Source organism: Halichoerus grypus, chromosome 2, assembly GCF_964656455.1.
Source record: "Halichoerus grypus chromosome 2, mHalGry1.hap1.1, whole genome shotgun sequence".
Taxonomy (NCBI): Eukaryota; Metazoa; Chordata; class Mammalia; order Carnivora; family Phocidae; genus Halichoerus; species Halichoerus grypus.
In genome coordinates this window covers 63,731,282-63,757,798 of record NC_135713.1, presented here as the reverse complement: position 1 = coordinate 63,757,798, position 26,517 = coordinate 63,731,282, and the positions used below count along the sequence as shown (strand labels likewise).

Genomic DNA, 26,517 nt, shown 5'->3' with positions numbered 1-26,517 from the left:
CACAGTTAATAAAAAACACAGCTGAGATTCGAACCCATTTGAACCCCAAAGCCAACTGCAGGTAGTATTTCTTCCCTACTCTTGGCGCTCTGCATTGTCTCCCCCACCCGATTAGGCTCTTGGGGGCTGGACGCGAGTCTGACGCCCAGGGGTCCCCAGCGGCGCGTCGGGGGTCGGCCCTGGGAGGCGAGCGGGCTCCGCGGAGATGTCACCCTCCCCGCCCCCCTGTCAGTCAGGCTGAGGGGGCGGTGCGGCCGCCAGAGGGGGCGCTGAGCTCAGAGCTGCCGCAGCGCCCGAGCGGGAGCCGGAGCCCGAGCCGGAGCGTGCGAGCGAGCGGGGCGCAAGGCGCGATCCGTGGCTGGCGACGCTCCGAAGGCCCGGGCACCGCTGCGCCCCGGCTCAGGGCCCGCGCCCCGCCTGCTGCCGACCGACCTGGGCGCCTGGCGAGGCCCCGATTCCCCATTCGCCCCGAGCCCACCCCAGCCCGGCCTAGCCGAGCCCCTGCGTCCGCCCGCCGCAGCTGCAGCCGCTGCTCCATCCCCAGCCGGGGCCCAGCTTCCAGGTGAGGCGGCCGCGCTCCGGACGGGGGTCGGGGAAGGGGCTGGGGGGGGAGAGGGGACTGGGCGGGATGGGGAAGCGGCTGGGAGCCGAGGCGGGGACCCCGCTGGAGAACGGAGAGAGGGCTCCGGTAGGTGCGTGCCAGTGTGCGCGCTGGGGTGTTTGTGTGACCGCCGCTCTGTGTGTGCAGCCGGCTGGGGGGCCGTGCGGACGTGCGCCCGCGCCCGTGTGTTCGTGTGTGTCAGGGTGTCCGTGCGCGTTTGAACGTCTGCGTGTCCTGCATGTGCACGTGAGCGTGTCGGCGGAGAATGTTTGTGTGTATGGTCGTGTGACTCTGTCATGTGTACAGGCAGGCCCCAGGGCTGAGCGCCGAGCCCAGCACCCCGGTTCCGCGGGGCTGCAGGTCGCAGGGCCCCGGATAACCGAGGCAGTGGCTCCTCCCGCGTCCCCGGGTTTCAAGGACGCCGGGACTCGTCGCGGCCCTGTGGTCTCACGCTGGGGAGGGGGGTAAGACGGGAGAGGGCTCCCGGCCTGGAACGGCGCCGGGGTCTCAGGAAGGCGAGGAGGGGGTAACCCGTGTCCCACGGGAAGGGCTGCGGTGAGGGTGCGGGGCCAGCGCACCCGTGCCCGTGTGTTCGCCCTCCCAGGCCGCCAGGATGGACGTGTTCATGAAGGGCCTGTCCATGGCCAAGGAGGGCGTCGTGGCCGCCGCGGAGAAAACCAAGCAGGGGGTCACCGAGGCCGCGGAGAAGACCAAGGAGGGCGTCCTCTACGTCGGTGGGCAAGGGGCAAGGCTTCCGGGGCTATGCAGGGTTCGGGTGTCCTTCGAGGGAGTGGGGCCAGGGTCCTTGCCGGGAGGGAGTTGTCAGCGGAGGGGTCTGAGCGGGAGAATATGAGTCAGCAGATGGGGCGGGGTCAGCAGGGGTCACTGGGGACACAGCCAGCTGAAGGAAGCCTGGGTCAGTGATGAGACCCTGGGGAGGGGAGAATGGGGGGAAGAGTTGGTGAGAGGGTGGGGTTCAGCCGAAAGGCCAGGGACCAATGCATGGGTCAAAGCAGATAGCCTTTTTCTTATTCTTCACATGATTACTACTTACCTGGTGTTGAGCCCTTACTCTCTGGCAAGTACCAATGCCCTAACATCCATTACTTCACTTCGTGCCCCTCGCCCATTCCACAGACCAAGAAAAGTGGGGTTCCCAGAGGTTTAACTACCGCGCTCAAGGTCACACAGCTGCTGAGACCTAAAGCTGGAGTTGGAGCCAAGCTTTATGGGCTCCCGAGCCCCTGTCCTGGCGGGTGCTGCCTCCTGTGTTATTGGGGCTGCCCCTTAGCCCCCCCCTCCTGCTGCGTTCACCTCAGGACTGCTCTCAGGGTCTTCCTGCCTCCCGATGCCTGTGGCCCCATCATTGCCTCTGGGTCCCTCCTCCTTGCAGCTTCCCGCTGTGTGAGGAGAGAGGCCGAGTGATTGAAATCTCTCACCCTAAGTGTGAGAGGAGAGGGAGCCCGCAGGGTCATTTGTATAAGGGGATGCAAGGCCCCAAACTGACAGTTACTGAATTTCTGTGGTGATTCTGGGCTCACTGGTGTGTAGTAGGCAGAATTATCCTTTGTGTGGGTGGAAGAGGGCTGGTTAATTTGCCCAGGGTTGTGGCAGATTAGGGATTGTGGCAATTTGAAAAATATTTATTGACTTCTTACTACGTGCTAGTAGGTGCCGACTCTCCTGATAGGGATGCAGAGCATTCCAATAGTGGAATTTGACATCAAGTGGCTGGGATGGGGACCATTGCAGTAAGGTAATCAAAGAGGATAGCATTTGAGCTGAACCCCAAAGAATAAGGAGCTGGGTGGAGGAGAGGAGTTGGAGGAAGCAGAAAAGACTGAAGGAGACAGGGCTGGAGAGCAGAGGGCAGGAAGCTGTGGTGGGGGATGAGATCAGAAAAATGGGCAAGAGGCAGCTCATGAGGGGGCCCTTGCTGGCCAGGGCAAAGGATCATTACAACCTGCCATGAGAGATTGTAAGCTAGGGACTGACATGATCTGACTTCAGTAGAGAAAGTTTTCTCGGGTCTCTGGGGAGAGACCAAATGCAGGGAGGCCTGCTGGGAGGTAGCGTAGCCAGCAGATGAGGGTGGCTGGAACTAGGGCACAGGTGATGGACATAAGGTGGAGGCTTGAACCCACACCTGCCAGGCCCCAGCTCTGGCCTCCCACCTCCCTCCCCCAACCCAGTCCTTTCGCTCCTATGTATCCCTGGCACCTGACACAGTCTCCCTGCTAACAGACTTGAAGCACCCCCTTCCCCTTAGTTTGGCACCTCCTGTTCCTCCCCCTGCCTAGGAACCCCCAATGGCTCCCGGTTCCTACACATTAAAGTCTCAGCTTCCTGTAGCCTGTGACTCAACGCTGCTCACGGTCCTGCCTCAGTCCTGTTTCCATCTCTCCAGGTGCACAGACAGTGTTGCTGTGCTCTGTGCAGGCCCAGAAAGAACACCTCTCTGTGCCCTGTCTGCGTGGTTTCCTGTGTCTGAGATACCCTCCCCAGTCTCCTCTCTGCATATCTACCTGTTCCCCCATTTTCAAGGCCCAGGCAGTGCCCTTCCCCTACCATGTACCCCTTGGAGGCTGGAAGTCCTCTCTCCACTATTTGAGGTCCAGGGTGCCAAATCTGCTCTTCTCTTACCCCCATCTGATGGTGAGCCATTGGCCCGGGACCTGGCACAGAGTGGGTGCCAGCAAATGTTTGTAGAAGGAATGACAGGGTGCCATGCAGCGCACACACAGCCCTCCCCACAGCTGTCTCCGTCTGGCTGGCCACAGCCAGGAGATTCCTGCCTTCCCATGCTGTCCTCTCCTTCCACCAGCCTCAGCCCGCCCAGACACCCAGTTACCAATTTCGGGGTCTACCAGCTGTTGTCTGCATTGCCACATCCTCAGAATAGGAGACTCCCCGCTTCCCTGTAGGCTCCTGCCCCCCACCTCTGATCAGGCCATCTTGCCTTTCGCAGCAGCTAGGAGAAGACCCAGCCAGTGCCGTGGATGTCAGGCACCCTCAGACCCATCATATACCTGAGACACTCCTCACTTTGGCCGGAAGGAGGAACTCACACCCCAGTTAGAAGAGTCTTTAGAAGAAATGGAGTGGGGGCTGGCAGGTGTGAGTGCCCGTAGGTGGGATGTGGGCAGTCAGGAATCAATGGCACCAGAGGAACTTTTCTAAATACATAGCACGCCCCCTGCCCCCTGCTCCACCCCCACTGCCACCCTCACCTGCTCACCCTGGGCTGAGAGGTAAAGGAAATGTGCTTTGCACAGTGCTGGCTCCCAGGCAGCGACCCTCGTGCGGGTATCATTTCAGGTGGAGGAGGGGCAGACAGTGGAGGAGAACTCAAAGTCCTCGGGAAGTAGGTGTGGAGGGCTCAGTGCAGTGATGAGGAGGGGCACCCGTGGGATTTGGGGGCCTGAGGAGGCAGTGATGGGACCAGGATGCCCACTGCCGACTGGGTCCCTCTGCCCACTCTGTAACCACCATGCTCACCAGAGGCTCTGTTCCCTCAGCTCAGAGTCCTGATGTGTGCTCCTTTTTGTCCCTGCAGGAAGCAAGACTCGAGAGGGCGTGGTACAAGGAGTGGCCTCAGGTACCAGCCCAGCCCCGGCCCAGCCCCCTTCCCTCACCTCGGGCCTGGGATCCGGCTGGGATCTGGAGGGTGGGGGATGGCGGTGGAAGAGGGCACCCCCAGGGATTCCTGAGAGTATGCTCTGTGAGGGGAGGCCAGCTGGGACACCGTGAGGGGGAGAGATGAATCTCTGTCTGCTTCACCTTGGCCCCCAACCCCCTTCCCCAATCTTCCGCCTGCTCCAGTGGCTGAAAAAACCAAGGAGCAGGCGTCCCACCTGGGAGGAGCCGTGTTCTCTGGGGCTGGGAACATTGCAGCAGCCACGGGCCTGGTGAAGAAGGAGGAATTCCCCACTGATCTGAAGGTGAGCTAGCCTCTTACCGCGCGCACGCGTGCAAACACACACACACACACACACACACACACACACACACACACACGGGCCAGGCATGCCCGCCCATACATGTGCCACCAGGCTCCCCCTCCCCCAGCCAGCCTGAGGCACGGCTTGCCTCACGTTCTGCAGGGCTCTGTTAGACTCAGCTCAGAATGAGTTCGCGTGGTGTGTAGGGGTGTGGTGCTCCCTGTGACAGTGACCCAGGTCTAGCCGTATGCATGTATCCTGCTTGTGAGTGTGACCTGGGCCACTATGGGCCACGTCCGCGTGTCATGGATTGTTCGTTCTTTCTTGTCGTTCAACAAGTATCCGTGCCAGAGAGGAATTATTCTAGGAGTTGCCGTGGTGAATAAGTTCCTATGTTCATGGAGCTGATGCTAGGAGATAGACAACCAATGAATGAGATGGTTTCAGACAGGGATAAGTGCTATGAAAAAAAGACAAAGGTGATACGATAGAGTCAAGGGGTAAGGGGACTACTTTAGTTGGGAGGGCTTCTCTGATGAGGTGACATTTGAGCTGACACCCAAGGGATGAGGTAAGCCTTGTGAGCATTGTATTTCAAGCAGTAGGAACAGCATGGGCAAAGGCCCTGAGGCGGGCATGAGCGAGTATGGGCCACGGGGGAGGGCTGAGTTGTGCATCGCATAGTTGTGCAGGCGTGTTCCCCCAGGGGAGCAGTGGTGGCTACCCCCAGGTTCATGAAGGCAGATACCTTCATTAGGACACACTACAGCGTAAGAGCTGTGAACTTTGAAATGCCACAGAGTTGGATTGAGTCCCACCTCCACTACGCCCTGACTCCGTGACCCTAGGCAGAGTCCATCACATCTCTGAGCCTGCTTCTTTGCCTGTAAGACAGAAGATGAACACAAGAGGGCTCTTACACAGATTAGATATATATCAGAGGTTCTCAAAACTTATGTGTGCGTCAGAATCATCAGGAGGCCAGGTTAAAATACAGACTGTCAGCCACCTCCCTAGAATTTCTGATTCAGTAGGTCTGAGGTGGGACCGGAGAGTTTGCATTTCAAACAGGTACTTGGGTGATGCTGATGCTGCGGGTCCAGGGACCACCCTTCACGGCAGGCCTTTACACAATTGATCCTTTCCCCTGTCGCAAGTCTGGGACTTAACTCGGAAGTTCTGGCTCAAGTCCTATGTGTGCATTTTACCAGCTGTGTGACTTCCCATTTATTATCATTGTTCCAGGGATCCCTCCCATTCATTGATCTCTTGTATGGGGAGGCAGTGTTCTAGACTCGGTACATGGAGTACATCACTGAATCTTTACACTCTCTGGGAAGAAGGCGCTACAACGTGTCCATTTTATAGATGAAGGAACTGAGGCTCAGAGAATTGAAGTGACTTGCCTGCCTCTTTAAGAAGGTGCTTGGGAGGATAAGCTCAGGTTTGTCAGTGGAGTTGCTGGGAACCAGCACAGGGCCAGGCCCCGTGCTGGGAGCTGGGGTGCAGAGAAAGCCAGATCTGAGCCTGAGGCATCAGCCTCAAGGGGCCTTTGCACAGAACCATTCCTCTCCGGCCTCCTCCTTCCTACCACCACTTCTGACACCCCAAGCCTCGTCTCTCAAGGGAGCTCAGGATCACGGACTTACTATTTAAACAGCAGCCCTTTGGGGCTACCAGGCCTGGGGAACCCGTGCAAGCCCAGGGTGCACATTTCTGAGTGTCCCGACCTCCCAGCCTGCTCCTATGCATTATCATGGGACCCTCCCTGTCCTCCTACAGAGCAGACAGCACCATGGCATTTCCCATCTGAGGCAGCTGAGTTCAGAGGTGAAGTGACTGACCTGAGCTAGTGAGTGGCTGGGCTGAAATGTTTTTAAAGTAAACTTTTTATTGAAGTGCAACATACATACAGAAAGCACACAGCCCCATGACATTTTCATAGAGCGAACCCCCCATGTAACCAGCACTCACATCAAGACACAGGACATCAGCCCTTCAGAAGCCTGCCTTAGACCTCCTCCCAGTCCCTAACCCCCGGCTAAGATGAGGGTAAGATGAGGGAGGGGTCTGGGACACAAAACTTGAGGGGGACACTCACTCTGGGGTCTCATTTGCATGGCCCTGAGAGTGGGGCCTTCCTAACATTTGCACCCTGAGTGCCTTATTCACATCACCTTGGTCCTGGCCCTGCTTCCCCCACCAAGGGTCATTGCTTCTTGACTTCTGTCACCACAGATGAGTTGGATATTTTTTTTTTTGAAGATTTTATTTATTTATTTGAGAGAGAGATCAAGAGAGCACAAGCAGGGGGAGGGGCAGAGTGAGAAGGAGCAGCAGGTTTCCCGCTGAGCAGGGAGCCCGATGTGGGGCTCGATCCCAGGACCCTGGGATCATGACCTGAGCCGAAGGCAGACGCTTGACCGCCTGAGCCACCCAGGCGCCCCGAGTTGGGTATTTTTAACTCTATACACACATTATCACAAAGTGCACACTCTTCTGCACCTGGCTGCTTGCACTCAACAGTGCGGTATTCAACCACGCATGGTATTCAACCACGCCATTCTCCCCTCTCACTGTGCGCCATCCATCCCGTGAGGAGCCATACTGCACACCTCCATTCCGCTGCTGCTGGGCATGTGGGTTGTTGCCAAACAATGCGCTCAGGCTGGAATTTTTAATACTGGGTGACTTGGGGCAAACTAACATTTCCCCACCTCCTAGGCCTTGGTGTACCCATCTGTACACTGGGGGAAATGAGCCAGATCAGGAGCTGTAAACTCACGTGCCCACGGGGCCCACCTGTGCTGGTAATATGAAGGAACTGAGGCTGCCTGGGGGGGGGGGTAAGGCAACTAGATGGCAGAGGTGGTCAGGCAGGCCTTCTCGGGGCCAACCCCTCAGGTTCCCAAGATTCTTAGCTCTGCCCAGTAGGGAGGGACAGTGGTTATATGTGGGAAATGGGGAGGTGGTATACCCCCTCCCTACAGATTCCCCCTGGGGGGTCTAGGAGTGTGGCAGCCCACATGTGGCCTTGTGCAGCCGTGCATGGACCCGGGGTGATTGTGTGTGCCCATGTGCAGCCAGCTCTGTCTCGTGTTTGTGCACATACATGTGCTCACCTGCAGGTGGCTGGCCATGTGTCTGGCAGCCCCCCTATTTATGTGCCTGCTGGTCTGCACCCGTCTGGGCAGCAGATGCAGGCGGGAGGGGAGAGTCTTAGCTCACACATCCAAGCAACACCATGAGCTGTTGCTTCCAGCTTATCTTAAAATAGCAACAGCTGAAGAAACCAGGCCACACAGGACCCTGGGGGAGGGATGGGTGGAAGGTGGCAGGGGAATGGCTCAGAGCTCCTGCCCAGCCCTGTCTCAGAGCTCCTGCCCAGCCCTGTCTCAGAATTTCCATCTCCCTTCAGTCCAGAGGAGCCTCCAGGGTTATCTCTGGGGTCCTGATGCCCAGCAGAACCTGACACAAGGCAGGTAGGGATAAATCAGTGATTGAGTGTACTGTCTATCTCCCCATCCCATCCAGTCCAAATGATGGAAGTGCAGGGGGCTACCAGAAGCTGGGGAGAGGGGTATGAGAGAGCCCCACTTCCCCTCGCCACTCCCAGCTTCGTGGTGATCTAGGGGGATTTCAGCCCTCACACCTTCATTCCACTTCCAAGGCACTCCAAATAAACAATTTAATTAAAAATTCTGGTTGTCTGCCAACAAAGCCTAGCCTTCCCCCCAATCAGCCAAAAGCTTCCCAGGGTAGGAATTTGGGGAGCATCCCCCAGCTGCCCTCATGGCCCTGTCCCTTCTCTGCCAGCAGCCAGAGGAAGTGGCCCAGGAAGCTGCTGAGGAGCCGCTGATCGAGCCCCTGATGGAGCCAGAAGGGGAGAGTTATGAGGAACCGCCCCAGGTGAGGGGTGGCAGGGCTGGGTGGGGCTTTGGGCATCCCAGAAGATTGCCACCATCCCCAGCTGGGGTGGGAGGTCCTGATAGGATAGAGTTGGGCCAGGGAACTCCACACCCCCCTTTTCTAGAACCCAGGCCCTAGGAGGTGGCAGCAAGGAGGGAGGACAGATGGGGCCTAGCACTGGGCCCCAGGCACCCCTGCCCAGGAAAGTCCCAGCTGTCCCCAACTTCCAGGTTCCTCCCTTGCCCAGGGAGAGGGGCATGGGCTGTTCCTCCTTGAGGGGGAGGAGTCTCGGGGCCAGAACCTGGCCACTTGGTCTCCAACCCCTTCCTCTTTTGCTCTTCCCCACTCCACCCCCAACCCTCTGATGCAGGAGGAGTATCAGGAGTATGAGCCAGAGGCGTAAGGGCCCAGGACGGCCTCCCACCAGCAGCACAATCCCTTCCCTGTCCCCTGCCCCGACCCCCAGAACCAGGGCTGTCCTTCTACCCCTTCCCCCCAAACACGAGATCTTCCTTTGCTCCGAGGCGCCCCCTTGGAGCCTGTGTTGGTGTCTGTCCATCTGTCTGTCCTACCCGCCCGCGTCCAACCCTGGGGCGTGGACAGGGCCGGGGCTGCGGCGGTGGCTGGTAGCCTCGCCCCACCTATGTTGCCTCCTCCCCACCCCATCCCGTCCAACGTCTGCGCGGATGTAGCATGTTCTATGTATTTTTAAATGAAGATCAGAAAGCGACGGCTCCCCCCACACACTCCCGACAGAGGCTCTCTGGGAGCCCCCCGGGCCAGCCCCAGAGCCTCCCACCCCACTCCCACAACGACCCCAAGAATCTTTTTTTTTTTTAAAGCCAAAACCAGGAGCCAGGCTGTGCCATGCCCCCTCCCTCAGCCGGCCCAGTCCGAACGCGGGCGTCGTGTGTCATGATTGTGGCATGGAGAGTCCCCTACCCCCCGTGTGAGCGTGTCCTGGGTGGGCGGGCCCGGGCGCCTCCCCGCTCCGCGTGTCCACGAATAAAGCCAATCTGTCTGTAGCCGCCGCCGCACCGGCAAGGCAGGGTTGGGAGGTGGGTAGGGGCGGCTGACCAGTTTCCGGGTCCCAGACTACTCCACTCCGCTCTTTGGGGCCTGGCACCCTCAGCCCAGGTACAAGATTGACCACCTCGGGCCTCAGTTTCTCCATCTCCTATCCTCTCCCCCCGGGATGACCCGGGGGAGAGGGTCTACCCAGGCTGGGAATTGCTGTTGGCTAGGAGGCGTGAAGGTGGCCTCGGGCGCCACCTGCTGGACTGTAAAGCTCCCGCTGGGGGTGCAAGGCCAAGGGAAGCCCGGCGCCGCCGCAGCGCGAGGTGTGACAGGCTCACACCTCTCTGCACACGCAGAGCAGGGGCGCGGATGACAACGCACGCGCAGACATATGTGCGCGTACACTGGTCCTTGCGCGCCAGCCGGAGTGTACGCACCCTGGCAGGCGCGCACGTGCAGACACGCGTGCACGCATGCGGACCGGCACGTGCAGACATGCGCGCGCACTCAGTTACACGCATGCTGACCGGCACGTGCAGACACGCGCGCGCACTCAGTTACACGCGCGCTGCGGAGGAGCCCTCGGAAACCAGCAGCGCGGGCACCGAAAGACCCCGTTACGCGCAGGCAGAACGTTTACAGGCGCACAGCCCTGCGCACACCTGACCAACGCAGAAAGACCCATCCAAGGGGAAGGGGAATGGGCAGTCGCCTCATAAGGAGGCAGAGCTCGGGCAACCGGTGCTCCACCCCCCCTCGGAAAGGCTCCCGAATGTTTGCGGCCTCCGCTGAGATGGGCGAGGGTCCGCAGAAAGCTGGGAAGCCGGCCAGGAGCCCTGAGCAGATAAGGATCGGCACTAGAGGACCCCCAACACCGTCTAGGTGGGGGAAAGAAGGGGGCGGAGGCGCCGCCGTGAGGCACAAAGGCCCCGCCTCCGGCAAGGGGAGGGTGCTGTTCTGCTGGGTTTTGAAGCGCCCCCCGCCGAAGCTCCGCCCCCGCCGGTGGCAAACCCCGCCCCCATCGGTGCGGCGCTCCGGCCTCCTTTGCCGCAGCGGCTCTCTAACCTGGTCGTACAGAGGCCCCGCCCCCGTCCTTGCGGAATCCCCGCTTTGCCTTGCCGCAGGAGCCCCCAGCTCATTTGCGCAAGACGTCACCCCCTTTTCTCCCGGATGCGACCTCCTTTCCGACTTTCGTCCTTCAGCCCCAGCGCCGGAAGGAGCTTGCTCTATTTAATCAACCCCCAGGTGTTAGCGCTTCGTCCTTCCCAGAGTCTTTGGGGGCGAGAGATGGTGCCAGGTCCGGATAGGCCTTGAACGCTGCGGGAGCCCGGTCCACTCAGGTCACCTTGGCCTGCAATGTGCGAGCCATTATTTCCGGAAGTAGGAGGCAGCTGGCAGACGTGTGTGTGGGGAGAACAAACCGGTGGGCTCAGAGTCTCCGATTCAACGTGCAGGTGCCAGGATTTCAGATCCCTTTTGACCGATTTAAGACACTATTTACAAACCCACTCTTCGTGGGGATTGCAAAGTCGTGGCCCTCATGTTAAATTTGGCCTGTAGAGATGTTTAATGTGCTAGCACAAGGTTTAAATTTTTCTAATTTGATTCCAGTTAGCGACAGTCCCTTTCCCTCCCTATCCTATTCATCTCATCCACTTCACTCATTTTTATGAACTACCTGGCTGGTAAAGAATTTGAGTTCGCCGCCTCCCCTCCTGCTACCAGCCCCTGATTCCCATTTTTAGGTGCCAAAACCAGGCTGACCATCTGGTTTGTGAGGAGGTTTATTCCTCCTTCCTGGGTGCCAAGCCACGCACCTGGTTTTCTGCTCGGAGACCAATGTTTTCATCTGCCAGAGTCACTTTAAATGCATTCCAGGCACAGGCCCAGACGCATCCGCAGAAGATGCCAGCCCTGTGTCACACGGCAGTCCTGACTCTGGGTACACGTGTGAGAAGACACAGCTCATGGGTTCCTCCCTTATGAAAGAATGAGGTCATTTCTCAAGTGCCCAGTAGGTCCCCAGCATCCAACACTTGACTCCATTAATTTTATTTGAAACCATCCTCAAGGGGTCCTTGGTATTCTAATGCCCCAATTTATGGATGAGAGAATGGAGGCCAGAGGGGCAAAGTTACCTGCTCTGGGTCACATTGCTGGAAAGTGGCAAAGGCCACATTCAGCCCCAACTCTGAGTCTGAAGCTCACCTCCTTTGGAATTTTCCCAAACAAACCTGCTCTGGGAGAGACAAAAAACACCAACAATAGGGAAATGTGGAGGCAGCCGCAGAGCAGAAATCAGACACTCATATGCAATTTCATGGGGACTGCAAGCGAGGAGGGGAGGGTTGAGCTGTGTGTGCACACTTACCTATGTGATGCACGTGTATCTGCATCCATGCGTGTACATGGATGTTGCCCGAGTGTGTCGTGTGAGATTAGTCCTTCAACAATGCCTACACCATTCTTAGAAGTGAGGGGCTGCAGGGAACAGCCCTGACAGAGCTCACATCCCGTGGGTCAACAAAAACTTGGAACAAGATAATCTGGAGTTTTGTGACAAACATGAAACAGAGTGATGTGAGAGACGATGACAAGGAGAGGGTGGTGACCAGTATTAAATTGGGGTGGTCAGGTCAGACATCTGAGGAGGTGAGGTTGGAGCTGAAACTTGAATGAAAGGGGGGTTAGCATGGGAAGATCTGGGGAGAAGAGCACTGCAGCTGAGGAAGGGCCCACCTTTCTGTGTCTGTGTCACATGGCGGGTGGACCGACAGCGAGGTTGAGCCCGGCCCGGCCTCCCCAGTCTGTGGGTCCAGCCCCACCTCACCTGACCCGCATCTTCCCTTCCTCCGCCTGTGCTCTTTCTTTCACCTGGGTAGCTGCCCTCAATGCTGCCTATTGAAATCCTTTCCTTCTCTGATCTTTCCCTTGTTCTCCAACAAGAAGGGATTTCTCATCACCCCTATCCTGCTCAGCTGGGTACCCGAGACCCCACCCCCACCCCTGCACCGCACCCATGTCAGTCCTCAGAGGGCCTTTGCTGGCTGGCTCATCTGAAAATTGCCCTCTTCCCCTGATGAAGGGCTGAGGGCTGTCCTGGTGTTCCTCCCATTCGCCCGTCTCCCTCCCAGTCTCCCCACCCCCACCCCTAGTAATTTGGCTCCACAGCTTTCTCTGGAACTTTATTTTTGTTTTCTCCCTTCCCTATTTATAGCTCTCTCCCCTCCGAACCATTCCTGCATCCATCCCGTTGCCTAGAAACTGGCTCTGGGCTGAGGGTGGGGGAAGGCCAGGCCGAGCCCAGGCAGGGGGGGAGGAAGAGCTGTCACCCACTCCCCCTCTCAGCGCCTCCCCCAGGCTCCTAGAAGCCCACCCCGCCCTCTGCCCAGCATCCATGGGTGTTTTTTTAAAAGATAAAACAAAATGTAAAAAACAGCATCTCTTGTGAAGTCCTTCACAGCCTCTAAAGGACATGATGCATGTGATTTCACTCGTGCCTCTCAATATAGCCTACTCTGCCAGAGGCCTGGACCCATTTTTTCAGATGAGGAAACTGAGGCTTCAGGAAGCAAAGTCCCCACAGCTGAAGTCTTCTCAGTAGCAACTCCACAGCTTTGGTTTTGTTAGTGTCGGGATATTGGCCTGAAACAATGAAAAAGAAGATTTAACAGTATAAAAAAATTCCATAATCCATGAGTTGCAGAGGCTAAAGAGAAAAATTTTGTCATGATCCTGCTGCACACTAAGCAACCAATAATGCCTCTGCCATACCCTCCACAGTGCCCCTTCCATGCTGCTCCACAGCACCCCCTTTTCTTTAGAGGGGGAGGGGCGGGGAGAGACTCTTAAGCAGGCTCCACACCCAGCGCAGCACCTGCTGTGGGGCTCGATCTCACAACCCTGAGATCATGACCTGAGCCGAAATCAAGAGTCGGAGGCTTAGCTTGACTGAGCCACCCAGGCACCCCTACCATGCCCGTTTTGATGCCCCAACCATGCCTTACCATGCCACCCCCCAGTCCCCCTACCACCTTGCCACTATATCCCACCATGTCCAGCTGTAGCTCATCTCTGGCCCTAATCCAATCCACAGACTGGACCAGGAATCCTGAGCTTGGTTCCTGGCTCTGTCATTTCACTGACTGGGTGACCTTGGATAGTTCATGTAACCTCTCTGAGCTTCAATTTGCTCAGCTCAAAAGTAAGGATACTAATTTTCACCCCATAGCACTGATAAGAGAATTAAATGAGATACTGATGAAAAGGTGTTTTGCAAACTATAGAGCCCTGTAACATGTGAGTGATCAATTAGAATAGTAAATATTGTTACTGTTATTATCAGGGCCAAGAGGTGGGGCAGGGCAACCAAAGTGGGCCTTGGGATCAGAGAGGTAGCCCATGACCTGTGTCTGGGAAGAAGGAGCTCCTTCTCTGGCAGAATGAAGGTCAAGGTTGGGGATGCCTGAGAGCACCTGCAGACCACTGAGGAGCAGAAGACAGCTCAGAGGCCCTCTTGTGCCTGATTCCTTTCTCAAGCACCCCTGTTCCCTGTCCCCATGCCCTAATACCCCCTCTTCCTGTCCCTCCTGCCCCAAAGCCCACCTCTGCCTTCAAAATAGGCTCTCTGGGCAGAATGGGAGAGAGGGCTGCCAAGGAGCAGCTGGGCCATGATTCAGCCTGAGTCACCCATCCAAATCCCAGGGCCGCCCCCAGCTGGGCCAGGGCCTACAGCTGCTAGTGGGAGGGGGGTGTAGAGAGGGAGGGAGGGGGCCTATGTGGGCAGCACACTGTGCTCATAGGTGTCTAGTCCAGGGGCTCTCATGAATATCAGGGCAGTGTTGTGAGGGCCTGGGAGTGATGCATATGAGGAGGTCAGGGTGGGGAAGGTCACCCCATGGACATCAGTTATCTGGACTGACTGAGGAGGCAGGGTTTTCATGTGTGTGTGTGTGTGTGTGTGTGTGTGTGTGTGCCTGCACATGCATTGGGTGTCACACGTACATGTGACTAAATGAAGAAGGGCTAATGGTGTGGGCAGGAGTTTTGCTCCCAGCTTTGTCACTTTCTAGCTGTGTGACCCTGGCAAGTTACTTAACCTCTCTAAATGTCTGTTTTCTCACTTAGGAAATGGGAAGCATATTATTAATCTCAGACGGTTTTCCTTAAGTATAAAATGTAATAAGATGATGACTGTAAAACACCTAGGTAGCCAGTGAAGGGTACACCACTACCACCACCGTCATCATCGGGGGTATAGTGGATTATACATTGCTTGCGTGAGGATGGATACATATCTGAGTGTTTGTATTCAGGTGAGTCTCTACAAGCCTTGGTGGGGCAGGGGTCTGGATGAGTGTTTCTTGAAGAACTGGGTGAATGTGTATTGTGTGCATGTCTCTGAAGCAAAGATAAGAACTCTTCAGAAAGTGGGTTTCCCCCCATACACACACACACACACACACACGCACGCACATATCACACCTTCCCTAGAGGCCATGATTTGCTGAAATTCAGCCTAGACCAGGACCAGTGTTCAGGCAAAGGAGCTGAGAAACTGTGGACGCTGTTACATCAGGAAACTCAGACTTTCTCAAAAGCCTTTAACCTCAAGCAAAGCTGGAATGGGTGTGAGGAGGGAATGTGTTTGATGGAGTGGATATGAACATGAGAGAGCACAAGGTGTGCGTGTGCATGCACACACGCGTGCACAGAGGGGTGGAATTGGGGGGCGGCTGCGTCTGCTCTGGTACAGTCTGCTCGTCTCCATGGTGCCTGTCACCACACACGCGTGCTTTTCAGAAAGTCACTGGGATGTTTATTCCACCCCCAGCCTGGGTGCCAGCCAAGGAGCTGCAGGCACTTGTTTATCTTCTGGTGCGTAAGAGTGTGTATGGCTTCCCAGCAGCAGGGCAACCCGAGATACATGCGCACACACACTCACACGGGTGTGGTGACCATGTTAGTTATCACAGGGTGAGCCATAACCTGGGCCCGGGCAGATTTGCTCCACATGGGGACAGAGATGACCCCCCAGCAGCTCCAGGGAGACACACCACCAATTCAGCCACCCCCAAAGCTCCAGGAAAGTGTGAGAGCCAGTTGCCCTGGCTGTGGTCTTGTGCTCTGGCCCCACCCCCAGAACTAATCACTGCATAGCGGTTGGTCAGGCTAGGTCACTGCCCACCCCTAAAGCTGACAGGGAGGCCCATCCTACCCCACCACATGGACTGGAGTGGGAAGGTGGTTCCCCAAGGAAAATGGAGGTGCTGAGGTCAAAAAGGGTGCACAGGACTGGCCTTGCCATAACCCTGGCATCTACCATGAGTGCTACACTATGCTTGGTGCTTGGTTTTATTTCTCCTTATATCCTCTTCAGGAATCTGAGAGCTGAGTTACATAGGATGAAGTTGAGACTCAGACAGACCTCAATCAAGGCCACACAGCTAGTTGCTGGCAAAGTCAGGATCTGAACCCACACTGCCTGCTTCCATTCCCTTTTTGAGCTCCCACTCTGCTTTAGCAAGTGTTTTGTTGTCTGGAAATTTTCATTTTTAAACATGTTTATATCAGTAAGTCCCCATGGAACAAAGGTGGTTGGAGAGTGTGACAAAGGGCACAGATGGAAAGAGGCCCTGACTGTGCCCATGTAGCAGACACAGCTGGAGCTCTGACCACATCCTTTCAGATGCCCTTATAATTTATGTGCCCACCAGCAAGACTCCCAACAGGTGGTACCTGCATCCTTGTAAAAAATCTGCCCCTGGGCTTTAGAACCCGCTTTACCCGCATGAACTGTGGACCAGAAGTGCCTAGGAATTAACACATAGCTCCATGGGTTGGCCCTTCATCAATGTCTGCCAGGTGCTGGGATATAAATACACCAGCTCACTTACCCTCAGCCAGGGGAATTCTGAGGTGTACATTTACCCCATTTTCTAAAACTTCCTGCAGGATTACACTTCACCCACCCACTGGGATAGTTGGCTTAATAACCATCTCTTATTGGATGCCTTCCCCTCCTGGGTCACCTTCCCACTCCCCTGCTGGTGTCTCTGCACCTCCCAAATGAACCACATTGCCTCAATCTTCATCTCAGGATCTGTGAGCTGCCCCAGGGCTCTGGATCCCATCCTCTTCTTCCACCCTGAGCATCTGGGCCCAGGCATTGTGCTCTCCCTTCCTGGCATCTTCCCTTTCCCTCACTACTGGCCCCTCTCATCAGAATTTAAATGCCTCCAAATCTCCTCAATTTAACCTCCTATCCCACTGTAGAGCTTATGATATTGCCTGTCTCCCTCCAAGCCCAAATTTGCTGAGAGAGTCATCTTCTTGCTCTCTTTACTCCTTTACTCCAATTTACTCATCAATTCCCCCGCCCCAAGTCTGCCTTCCACCCCCACCACTCCACTCACTGTGCTTTCATCAAATTTCCATTACCTTCTTTGCAAAGTCCAGAAATCATCTCTCAGGCCATATCTTGTCATCCTGATGCAGTTGACCCTGCCTTCCTTCTGGAATATTCTCTTCCCTTGGCTTCTAAGGCATCATTCTCCTGAGTTTCTCCTGGTTTATCAGATTACTGTTTCTCATTCTTTTTTGCAGTCTTCTTTTCCCAGCTGGTACCTTAATGTTGGCATTCCTCAGGGTGGATGTAGGGCCCTTGTCTCACCTTATTTGGTCTATACTCATTCTTCATGTACTGACACCCCTCTCATGACTTCCATCACCAGAACCCTGGTTTGTCTCCAGCCTGGCCACTCAAGAGCTCAGTTTTAGACTCAGACGTCTCAGCATGGTGGCCCCACAAGCTCCTTCTTTCCCTAGGGCTCATCAGATGTACCTGTCCTCCATCCACTCAGCTCCCCAGGCAACAGAATCCTCTCTCCCCTCACAGGCACAACCACCCATGACCAAGACCTGTTGACTTTACCCCTAAATAGGTATCAAACCCGGCCCCTCTTCTCTATCCCAACAAACGCTGCCATGTTTAGGGCATCATCATCTCTCACCTGGACAACTTCACAGCATCCTCGCTCATGCCCTGGTTCTACTCCTATCCACCCTGACCCTTACCCCCAGGGGGAGCTTTTTAGATCACAGGTTGGTTCTTGCCAACTGTCATGTCTTTTGAACCTCTCCAAGACTTGATGTCTTCATCCGTATCATGGGGCCAATAATGTTTACCTGGAAGGATTGTAGGGGGAATAAAATGAAACAATGAATGTAGAATAGGGTTTGTATACTGTGAAGCGATAGTGCTCTTGTGGGCAGTGAATTAGCAATTTTCAGGGCCTGAAGCGTTAGGAAGCATCCCTTGTGTTTGGTGTTGTCCATGGTGCTGAAAACTGGTCCGGCATCCTGAGGTTTTCTGCTTCCCTGGGATGCTGGCTGAAGACGTTGGTCCGATAGATTTTCTTCATTTACTACCTGGATTTTCAAAAGATCACGGTGATTTATGATTCACCATGTAAGTGGGAGGAATAGAAGCTAAGGGTTTAGCGTGAGGTTTCAGGAGTTAGCTCCACTATTAACTAGTTGTGTGAACACGAAGTAACCTATCAGTATCTCAGTTTTCTTATCTGAAAAATGGGGATATAATATATAAATACTAATTTGCTCCTAAGTGATTGGAAATTGAAATTTTATGACACAGTAACAAAAACTTAGCACGGTTTCTACCCCTAAATAAACGTTACATTAACCTTAGTTGTTACCATTTTTCATAGGTGGCCTCTCTGTACAGGTAAGAAGGTTTTATCACCTCTCGGCAATTACAGAATTATGTGTTCTCCTCTGGGAGGTCAAAGAGGAGGGGACTATTTCTCTGCGAAGAAATGTCGAGGGGGGTGGTAGGCAAAAAGGCCTCATGTCCTTGGCAGTTCAGATTCAACTGGAAACCCCTGAACACCTACTTCATCCTTCCAAGACCACTGTGAGGTGATTAATGTTAGTCCCATTTTATAGATTGGGAAACTGAGGCTCAAAAATGGGGAAATAACTTGCTGAAGGATACCCAGGGGAAGAGAACCGAGCTTTCATAGACCAGAGAGTGGGCGGGCACCCTGGCTGGGGAGGCCCGTAGCGAGGGAATCGAAGGAGCCTCGCTCCCACCCTACTCGTGTCCCCTCAACTCGCGGGAGCGTGGGCGGTGGCGAGACAAAGGGGCGGGGGCGGGGCGGGGTGCGGGGAGAGAAGGCCGGAAGTGCGGCCAAGGCGGAGGCGGGAAATTTCCGCGCAGGGGGAGCTCGGAGATCGCGCCGACCTGGGTCCCTATCCAGGCGCTGCGTGCCCTTGGACAAGGGGCTTTCCCTCTCTGAGTCCCAGTTTCCTCCTCGGTAAAACTAGTAGAGGGTGTTCGCGGGGCTGGATTGAGTGAGATCTGACGGGCAACGCGCCCCGCCCGCAACAGGCGCGCAGCAAATGGGCAGGCGCTCCGCCCCTCAGTCTCCCTGTCTGTGAAATGGGAACCCGGTCGAGGAGGGCGGGGAACCCAGGAGCCCCCGGACCTCGGTGAGGAGTGCGGGGCGAGGGGCGAGGGGCGAGGGGCGAGGGGCGAGGGGCGCCCTCCCTCCCTCGGGCCTCCTTTTCCTCGCCGGCACCGCCCCCTCCCGGCTTCGGAGGCCGCCAGTCGGCCAGCGCGCATGCCCGGGGCGGGGCGCAAGGCGAGAGAGCCGAGCGGGCGCGGGGGACGGCGGCGCGGAGTCCGCGGGTCCGCCCGCCAGCCCCGCCGGAGGCAGCCGAGGCCGCTCGGGCGGCGGCGGCGGCGGGAGCCGGAGCGCAGCGCGCCAAGGAGACGGAGAGGCAGCACTGTCGGGTAAGCTCCTAGCCTGCACTTGCTGCCCGCTATGGGCGGGCGACATCGACCCCATTCCTCGGGTCCCGGCCGCCCCGCAGCCTCTGTCCAGGGTCCTCGAACCACCTGGGTGGCGGGGCTCGCGCACCATGCGTGGCGTGTGCCCAGCGTGCGCCCGGGATGTGTGTGTGCGCGCTCGGCCGGGGGCGGCGGGTGTCCATTTCCAGGCTCCTCGCCCGGGCGGGGCAGGGCAGGGCGGGGGCGGGTCCCGCAGCCGGGGGCCGGGCGCTGGAGGGGCCCTGAGGGCCAGCCAGCCCTGTGTGTAGGACCGGGACCCCACGCCCGGCCTCGCCGCGTGCGGCCGCATTGTTCAACAGGGCTGTGCGGGAGGGGGCGCTTCCCGCCACCGCGGGGAAGGGGGTCCGCCCGCGTTGATTCATCTCCACCCCCCACCCCCCACCCCCCGGCGCGAGCTCTGTGCTCGAGTGGCTCCACTGGAACCACCGGCACCACTGAGCACACTCGCTGTCGCACACTCAGTGTGGCACACACTCTGGGGCACCGTCACACACCCCATCACACACCGCGTTCACACACCTGCATCTCCCGGGTGAGGCCACGATCTTCACACACACACACACACACACACACACACACACACACACTGTGGCCCTTGGTCATTCCGTCACACTCACAGACGGCCACCTGTGCACCCACCCAGTACACCCAAGTGGGAGCCTTGCGTGTACACCCGGGCTTAGCTACGCATTCACACCAGACATCACCTATCACAGCACACTCAACTCAACAATACTCCCTTATCACAACACACTCGCAGCCACCCTGCTCTGGCCTGCTTGTCCCTATTCACACTTGCTCAGGGTGTCCCTCATGTACCCCTAGACCCTGGAGTAGGCTGTGCACACACTTCCTCTCCCATCCTCTCCATCTCTAGCTTGCTGCCCATCCCCTGCACTCACTCAGCCCAAATGTGCACACCCCTGCAAGTCTACGCTTGCCCTCCTGTGGATGAATGGATGGATGGTCTGGGGCCACTTCTGGAGAAAGGTATGGCTATCACCCTTTGTTAGACTCTTTCTCCCCTGCAGCCACAGGCAGGAGGCTTTGCTGCCCCAGGGATACTAGGAGACAAGGGGCCAAGAGGGTGAGGGGCAGCAGACCAGGATCGTCAGGCACACGCTCACACCTGCTGAAGCACTCCCAGCCTTTGTTGCTCTTGTCACATGGGAGGACGTGTTTGCAGGTGCCTGGCAGCCCTGGCTTCATAGTGGGAAGAAATCCTAAGGAGAAGGAAAGGGCTGGCCAGGTCCCTGGGCCAGAATAAGCATTCGCAGAGGCTGCTCTGCCCAGGAGTGGGGCCCATGCACCTGTGCACACAGCCAGGCCAGCTCTCTGTGAGGGACCCTTAGGCCATGTGGCCACACATGCGCACACCCACAGGGTCCAAGTGGCCCCCACAAGACATAAGTACATAAGCCATTCTGCACATACAAGTTGCATGTATACACACCAAGCTCTTCTTGAGCAGAATGCAGGAGCCAGGTCCTGGCTCTCCAGGCTGGTCTAAGCTGGCACGGACATCCACATGCAGTCTCCACGCTCCTCTGCATGCCAGGTGAGCTGGCCCACACACCTAGGGGATCGGTTCAATCTTTTACCTCAATCAGGTCACATAAGCGTGCAGGTTCATCTGTTCATCTTGGTGGGTGTGTGCATGTGGGGACACTCATGCTTCCTCAGGCCCAGGGGATTGGGAGGACCCTTGGCCTGGCCCCAAAGAGCAGAAAGGGGCTTTAAGAGCCAAGTGTCAGTGTCCAAAATCTTAGCTGATACAAGCAGGAAGAACCCAGGCTTTGGGTTCAGACACAACAGGCTTTGAACTACAGCCTCCTGCACCAGCTGTGTGCCCTTGTCAAGTCTTTCCTCCCTCTGACCTCAGTGTCTGCATCTGAGAAATGGGATGATAATGCCCCCCTCATGAAATCATTGTGGAGTCCAGAGACCAAATGAGCCTGAGAGTGCTGGGCCCAGGGCTGAGCACACAGTGGGAGAGCAATGGAGCTGGGTTCCAGTGGGAGGGCTGGGCACAAGGAGGGGGCACCCCCGGCCTGGGCTGCCTCTTGGAGAAGTGGCTTGAGGATATTGAGGATCCCTCGAGAGCCAAGAAGCACCCAGTAGAACTGTGAGCAGCAGAGCCTCTGGGAACGGTGCCTTGGCAAATCTTAAACCCAGGGCTGGGCCAGCAATTCTAGATATAACTACATCCCTTCCCCCATTTCACAGACTAAGGCCCAGACTGTGGAAATACTCAAATTCATGGAGCAAGTCAATGACCAAGCTGGCGCCTGACCCCACATCTTTCTAATGCCCTGGCCAGGCTCCTCGTCCCTACCTCAGACCTTCTTCTGTGTCAGAGAACTGCACGCTGGGAACCAAGAAGCCAACCTTTTCCAGGGGGGTTTTTAGAAGAGACGTGTTACCAGCTGGGCCATGCCTGCCTCTCTGTTTCCTCTTCTGGAAAATAAGAACACAGCACCTGCCAGGCAGGTGTATGGGGTCTGCACAGAGTAAACGTACTAAAGGCTTGCTGTGTGTAAGGTCACCTCCCACCCTTCTCAGCATCTAGGTCAAGGGTCAAAACTCAGGTGGCTAGGGGCGCCTGGATGGCTCAGTCATTAAGCGTCTGTCTTCGGCTCAGGTCATGATCCCAGGGTCCTGGGATCGAGCCCCGCATGGGGCTCCCTGCTCAGCGGGAAGCCTGCTTCTCCATCTCCTACTCCCCCTGCTTGTGTTCCCTCGCTCGCTGTGTCTCTCTCTGTCAAATAAATAAATAAAATCTTTGAGAAAAAAAAAACTCAGGTGGCTATAGGCCAGGTGTATAGCCTACACGAGGGGCTGGCTATAAGAAAAAGGAGTCAGTGATCGATAGCAACGGGCAGTCAGCCCCAGTGTCCAGGACACCACAGGGAGGGGTGGAGATTGTGGCTAATTGGAGAGTACACCCCCATCCAAGAAGGCAGCCACTGCTTGGCTCCGGCTGACTGTTGCCACGCAGGAAGCATGCTCAGATTGCCAAATTTTAGTTTTCCCAGAGAATCTGGAAATCTGATTTTCACAAGAAATCTTCTAATTTTAAATGTTGATCAGTTAACTCCTTTAAAAATTTCTTTTTAGCGCTCTGGGTCAAACAAGCAGGTCTGAGGGCTAGATTCTGCCAGTTTGTGCCTCTGCTACAGGCCGTCCGTCCCCTGCCCCCTCCTGGGAGCACAGCTGGGCTCTGACAGGCGGGAGTAGATCAAAACAGGCCTTCCATGTACACAGCCCAGCCCGAAAGTGAGCAGAGCTCTGCACACCCCTCATCCTCTCTAATCCTCACAGCAGCCTCGTGGGAGCAGGGGCGGCTTCGTCAGGGTCCCCGGTGAGGAGAAGGGACTTGCCTGAGCTCATAGAGCTGCTAAGTGGGGAACCGCCTCCTCTCTCTCCCCTTCCAACTTCACTCCAGCCACTCTGGCCTTTTCATGGCTGCCTCAGGCGCTACCGCCTCAGAGGGGCCTTCCTCGACCAGGTGTGTAAACTAGCTGCCCCCCCCCATAGTCCCACAAGTACCTCAGCTCAATTTCCAAAGGCAAGTGCCCCGTTGTCCTCTGCAAGACTGCTCCTACCCCAGTGTCCCCATTCTGGTGATGACCCCCATCCGCCCAAGTCCCATAAGCCCAAAGCCTGGGGGACACGGTGGTGAATAGTATCAGCTCAATCCCCATCCAGTGACTCAAGGTCTAGGCAGGGATCCAGGGGTATAAAGGGCAGAGTGACATGTGTCTGGTTAGGGGAAGAACAAGAGGCCGTAAGAGCTCCTAGGAAGCTGGTGGGCAAAGAAGCTCACTGGAGGAGGGGGCATTTGAACTGGGACCTGAAGGTTTCATGAGAGTCAGGCAAGAGGGTGTGTAGAGGCCAAGGTGAGAGAAACTGTGAAGCCATGGATGAGCCCAGAGAGGTTATAGTGCGCGCATGCATGCGTGTGTGTGTGTGTGTGTTTGTATGGACTTTGGGGGAGTGCGTACTGAAAGGTAAAGTTTAGCAGGTAAGTAAGTACACAGAGGCTTGGAAGCACATTATAGAATTGGACTTGACCCTAAAGGTAATAGGGAGTCATTAAGGTTCCCCCCCCATTTTTAAAAAAAGTAATATATGCACACATAACCAAAATTTCATGCATCACAAAGGGGCATACCAAAAAAAATCTCTTCCACCTCCAGATCCTTGGTCTCACTTCCCAGAGGCAATTGCTACTAAGTTTCATGGGTTTCCTTCCAGAAATTTTCTTTTTATAAATAAACCCATATATGTGTATCTGTCTTTTTTCTTGTCTGCATGCATGGAATCCCACTAGCCCTGGCTTTTTTCACTTAATTTATCTTAGGCATCTTTCCTCATCACTCTACACATTCTGATAGCTGGGGTGGGGGGTGGGGTGCCATGTGGCTGTCCCATATTTCATGAACTGGCTTCCAGTTTTGTTTTTCTCATCACCAGCCATGTTCTCGTGTACCCTTGGTGCACCATCGATCCATCTTCAAGACCATTCCTGGAGGTGGGCTTGCTGACCTAAATGCCAAGTGCATTGTAAACTTTTATAGGAATTGACAAATGTCTTTCCAAAAAGATTACAGCCAATTTACTTCCCTAGCAAGAGCAAGGAGGGGTTGGGGCCAAGGAGTAGCATGTTGGACCAACATCTTAAAAAGATCATTCTGTCTTTCATTTAACAAATATGCCTAGGGGACTACTGGCTTACTATATGCCAGTTATTGTTCTCAACCCTGAGGGTATATAAGTAAATATCATAAAGTCCCCATCCTCCTGGAGCTGACATTCTAATGGAGAGACAAACCATAAGTAATAAACCACTGTATGTAATATATCAGATGGTAAATGGGTAATATGAAGAAAAGCTGAGCAAGGCAAGGAGGATGGAGAGTGCCCACCAGTGCTGGGGAGGATGGGTCAGGGAAAGCTGCAGGGAGCAGGCCATGCAGATTTCAGGAGGGAAAGCATTCCAGGCAGAGGAAACAGCCAGTGCGAAAGCCCCAAGGCAGCCTGTGTGACTGGAGCAGCGTAATCAAGAGAAAGTAGTAGGAGACAAGGCCAAGATCAGTGATGGCGCCAGAAGATCAGGGACATGTATGGAGTTTTTACTTGGCATGGTTTGGGGAGATACTGCATGGTTCTGAGCAGAAGAGGGATGGGCTACCTTGGGTCTTACTAAGATCCTTCCAGCTGCTGTGTTAAGAATGAACCGTATGGGTTGAAGGAAAAAGCCGGGATAATCCAGGTGGGAGATAGTGCGAGTTCAGCTCAGGAGAGTGGCCAGATTCTGGCTATATTTTGCAGAGAGATCTGTTATGTTGTGCTGGTAGATGGGACATGGGGTGTGTGAGAAAAGTCAAGGGTGATTCTACGGCTTTTGGCCTGAGCACTCGTGAAATGGCTTTGGGAAAGATGGTGGAGCGGGTTTGGGGGGGATCCAGTGTGCTAGTCACTCTGGCTGTGGATGTGTAGTTGGGACAAAGTTGCTCACGGATCCAGCTGCCTGCCAGAGCCTCTCCCTGCATGTTCCCCAGACACTGCACACTCAGCCTGTCTAAACACAGCTCCCCTTTTCCCCAGATCTCCTGCCTCACACCCCCCAACCCTGGCCAGAATCCTGCGGGCCACCCCTACTGCCTCCCCCTACGGCTGGCTGGCTCCTGTCAGTTTTCCCCAGGATCTCTCAATTCTGCCAACTCTCTATTCCTTGGACCTTTACCGTGCCAGTTCTCATCTAGATTATTGCAGAGAAGGGCTGGGTGAATGAATGAAGAATTGGAAGAATGAGAGGTTAAAGAATGTTTGGCTACGGGCGCCTGGGTGGCTCAGTCGGTTAAGCGGCTGCCTTCGGCTCAGGTCATGATCCCAGGCTCCTGGGATCGAGCCCCGCTTCAGGCTCCCTGCTCAGCAGAGAGCCTGCTTCTCCCTTTCCCTCTGCCTGCCGCTCTGCCTACTTGTGCTATCTCTCTGTCAAATAAATAAATTAAAAAAGTCTTTAAAAAAAAAAAAAAAAAAGAATGGTTGGCTAGCCCCTCTCCTCCCGCCTCCATACCATCCCAGAGCAGTCTTTGAAATCTCACATTTCAGACTATGTCCCTTCCTCAACTGTTAATCATTCACAACTCCCCAGGGCCTGCACAGACCAAAACTGTGGCCTACAGACATATTTTGTTTGACCCACATAGTGCTTTTCTTTTTTGATCTTGAATTAGGATATTTTACATTAAAGTTCTGGATCTCCTGCTACTCACTGATACTACCAGGATGCATTTCTCCAGAACAGAATGTGGCTAGTGGAGGAGTGGCTCCCCCTGTAAACGGGCATGCACTCTCTGCTGCTTTCCCTGCCATTCCCTATGGTACTATACCCAGCCTGCTTCCCTCACGAAAATTACCTACCTGGTCCCTGCGGCATCGGAGTTTGTGACCTGTGGCCTAGACGAAAAAAGCATAACTTCAGGGTAGCATGCTGTATGGGGTGGGCTGACAAGGAAGATGAAGGGTGCATGCTGCATGGGGTGATGGTAGATGAAGTTGAAAAGTTCGACTGTGAGGGCACCTGGGTGGACAGACCGTTAAGCGTCCGACTCTTGGTCTCAGCTCAGGTCATGATCTCAGGGTCGTGGGATCAAGCCCCACATCAGGCTCCTAGCTCAGTGTGGAGTCTGCTCGAGACTCTCTCTCCCTCTCCCTCTGCCCCTCCCATGTTCTCTCTCTCTCTCTCTATTAAAAAAAATAATAAATTTTTTAAAAAAGAAAAAAAAAGTTAGACTATGGCCAAGTTGTGAAGGGCCTTGAATGCCATTTTAGGAAGTCTGACCTTTATCCAGAGGGCCATAGGAAGCAGAGAAGCAGGGGAGTGATATGGTGGGACAGGAAATGACCAGATGGGGGCAGAGAACCCAGTGAGGAGGCCCAGCTGCTTGGAGAAGGGTGGGAGGGAAAAGACAGAGGCTCCTCCCCACTGGGTCTTCCCTGAGTCTGAGTCTGTTTTCTTTATGTTTCAGAACCAGATAGCAGCCTGGGGCACAAGTATGGTCAGGAGGGCAGTTGGGCAGTGCTGAAGACCCAGCCCGGCTCCAGCTTCTTTGAAAGAACTCCAGCCCCCCAGCCCCTCAGCCCACAGCCCTCTACTGCCCACAGGA

General features: G+C 55.5%; 1 protein-coding gene across 2 annotated transcripts; it reads left to right on the top strand.

Moving 5' to 3' along the window:
• The first annotated feature begins 264 nt into the window (after positions 1 to 264).
• Positions 265 to 26,517, top strand: SNCB (synuclein beta). 2 transcript variants are annotated; one of them, XM_036115759.2, is made up of 6 exons: positions 265 to 562; positions 1,206 to 1,335; positions 4,158 to 4,199; positions 4,424 to 4,542; positions 8,362 to 8,451; positions 26,380 to 26,517. In XM_036115759.2, exons 2-6 carry the CDS (start codon positions 1,215 to 1,217, stop codon positions 26,434 to 26,436), a joined length of 429 nt encoding a protein of 142 aa, XP_035971652.1. In that variant the 5' UTR covers positions 265 to 562; positions 1,206 to 1,214; the 3' UTR covers positions 26,437 to 26,517. The 2 variants fall into 2 exon arrangements, with proteins under 2 accessions (XP_035971652.1, XP_035971654.1); XM_036115761.2 differs by lacking the exon at positions 26,380 to 26,517 and adding an exon at positions 8,822 to 9,476 and having other exon boundaries at positions 271 to 562.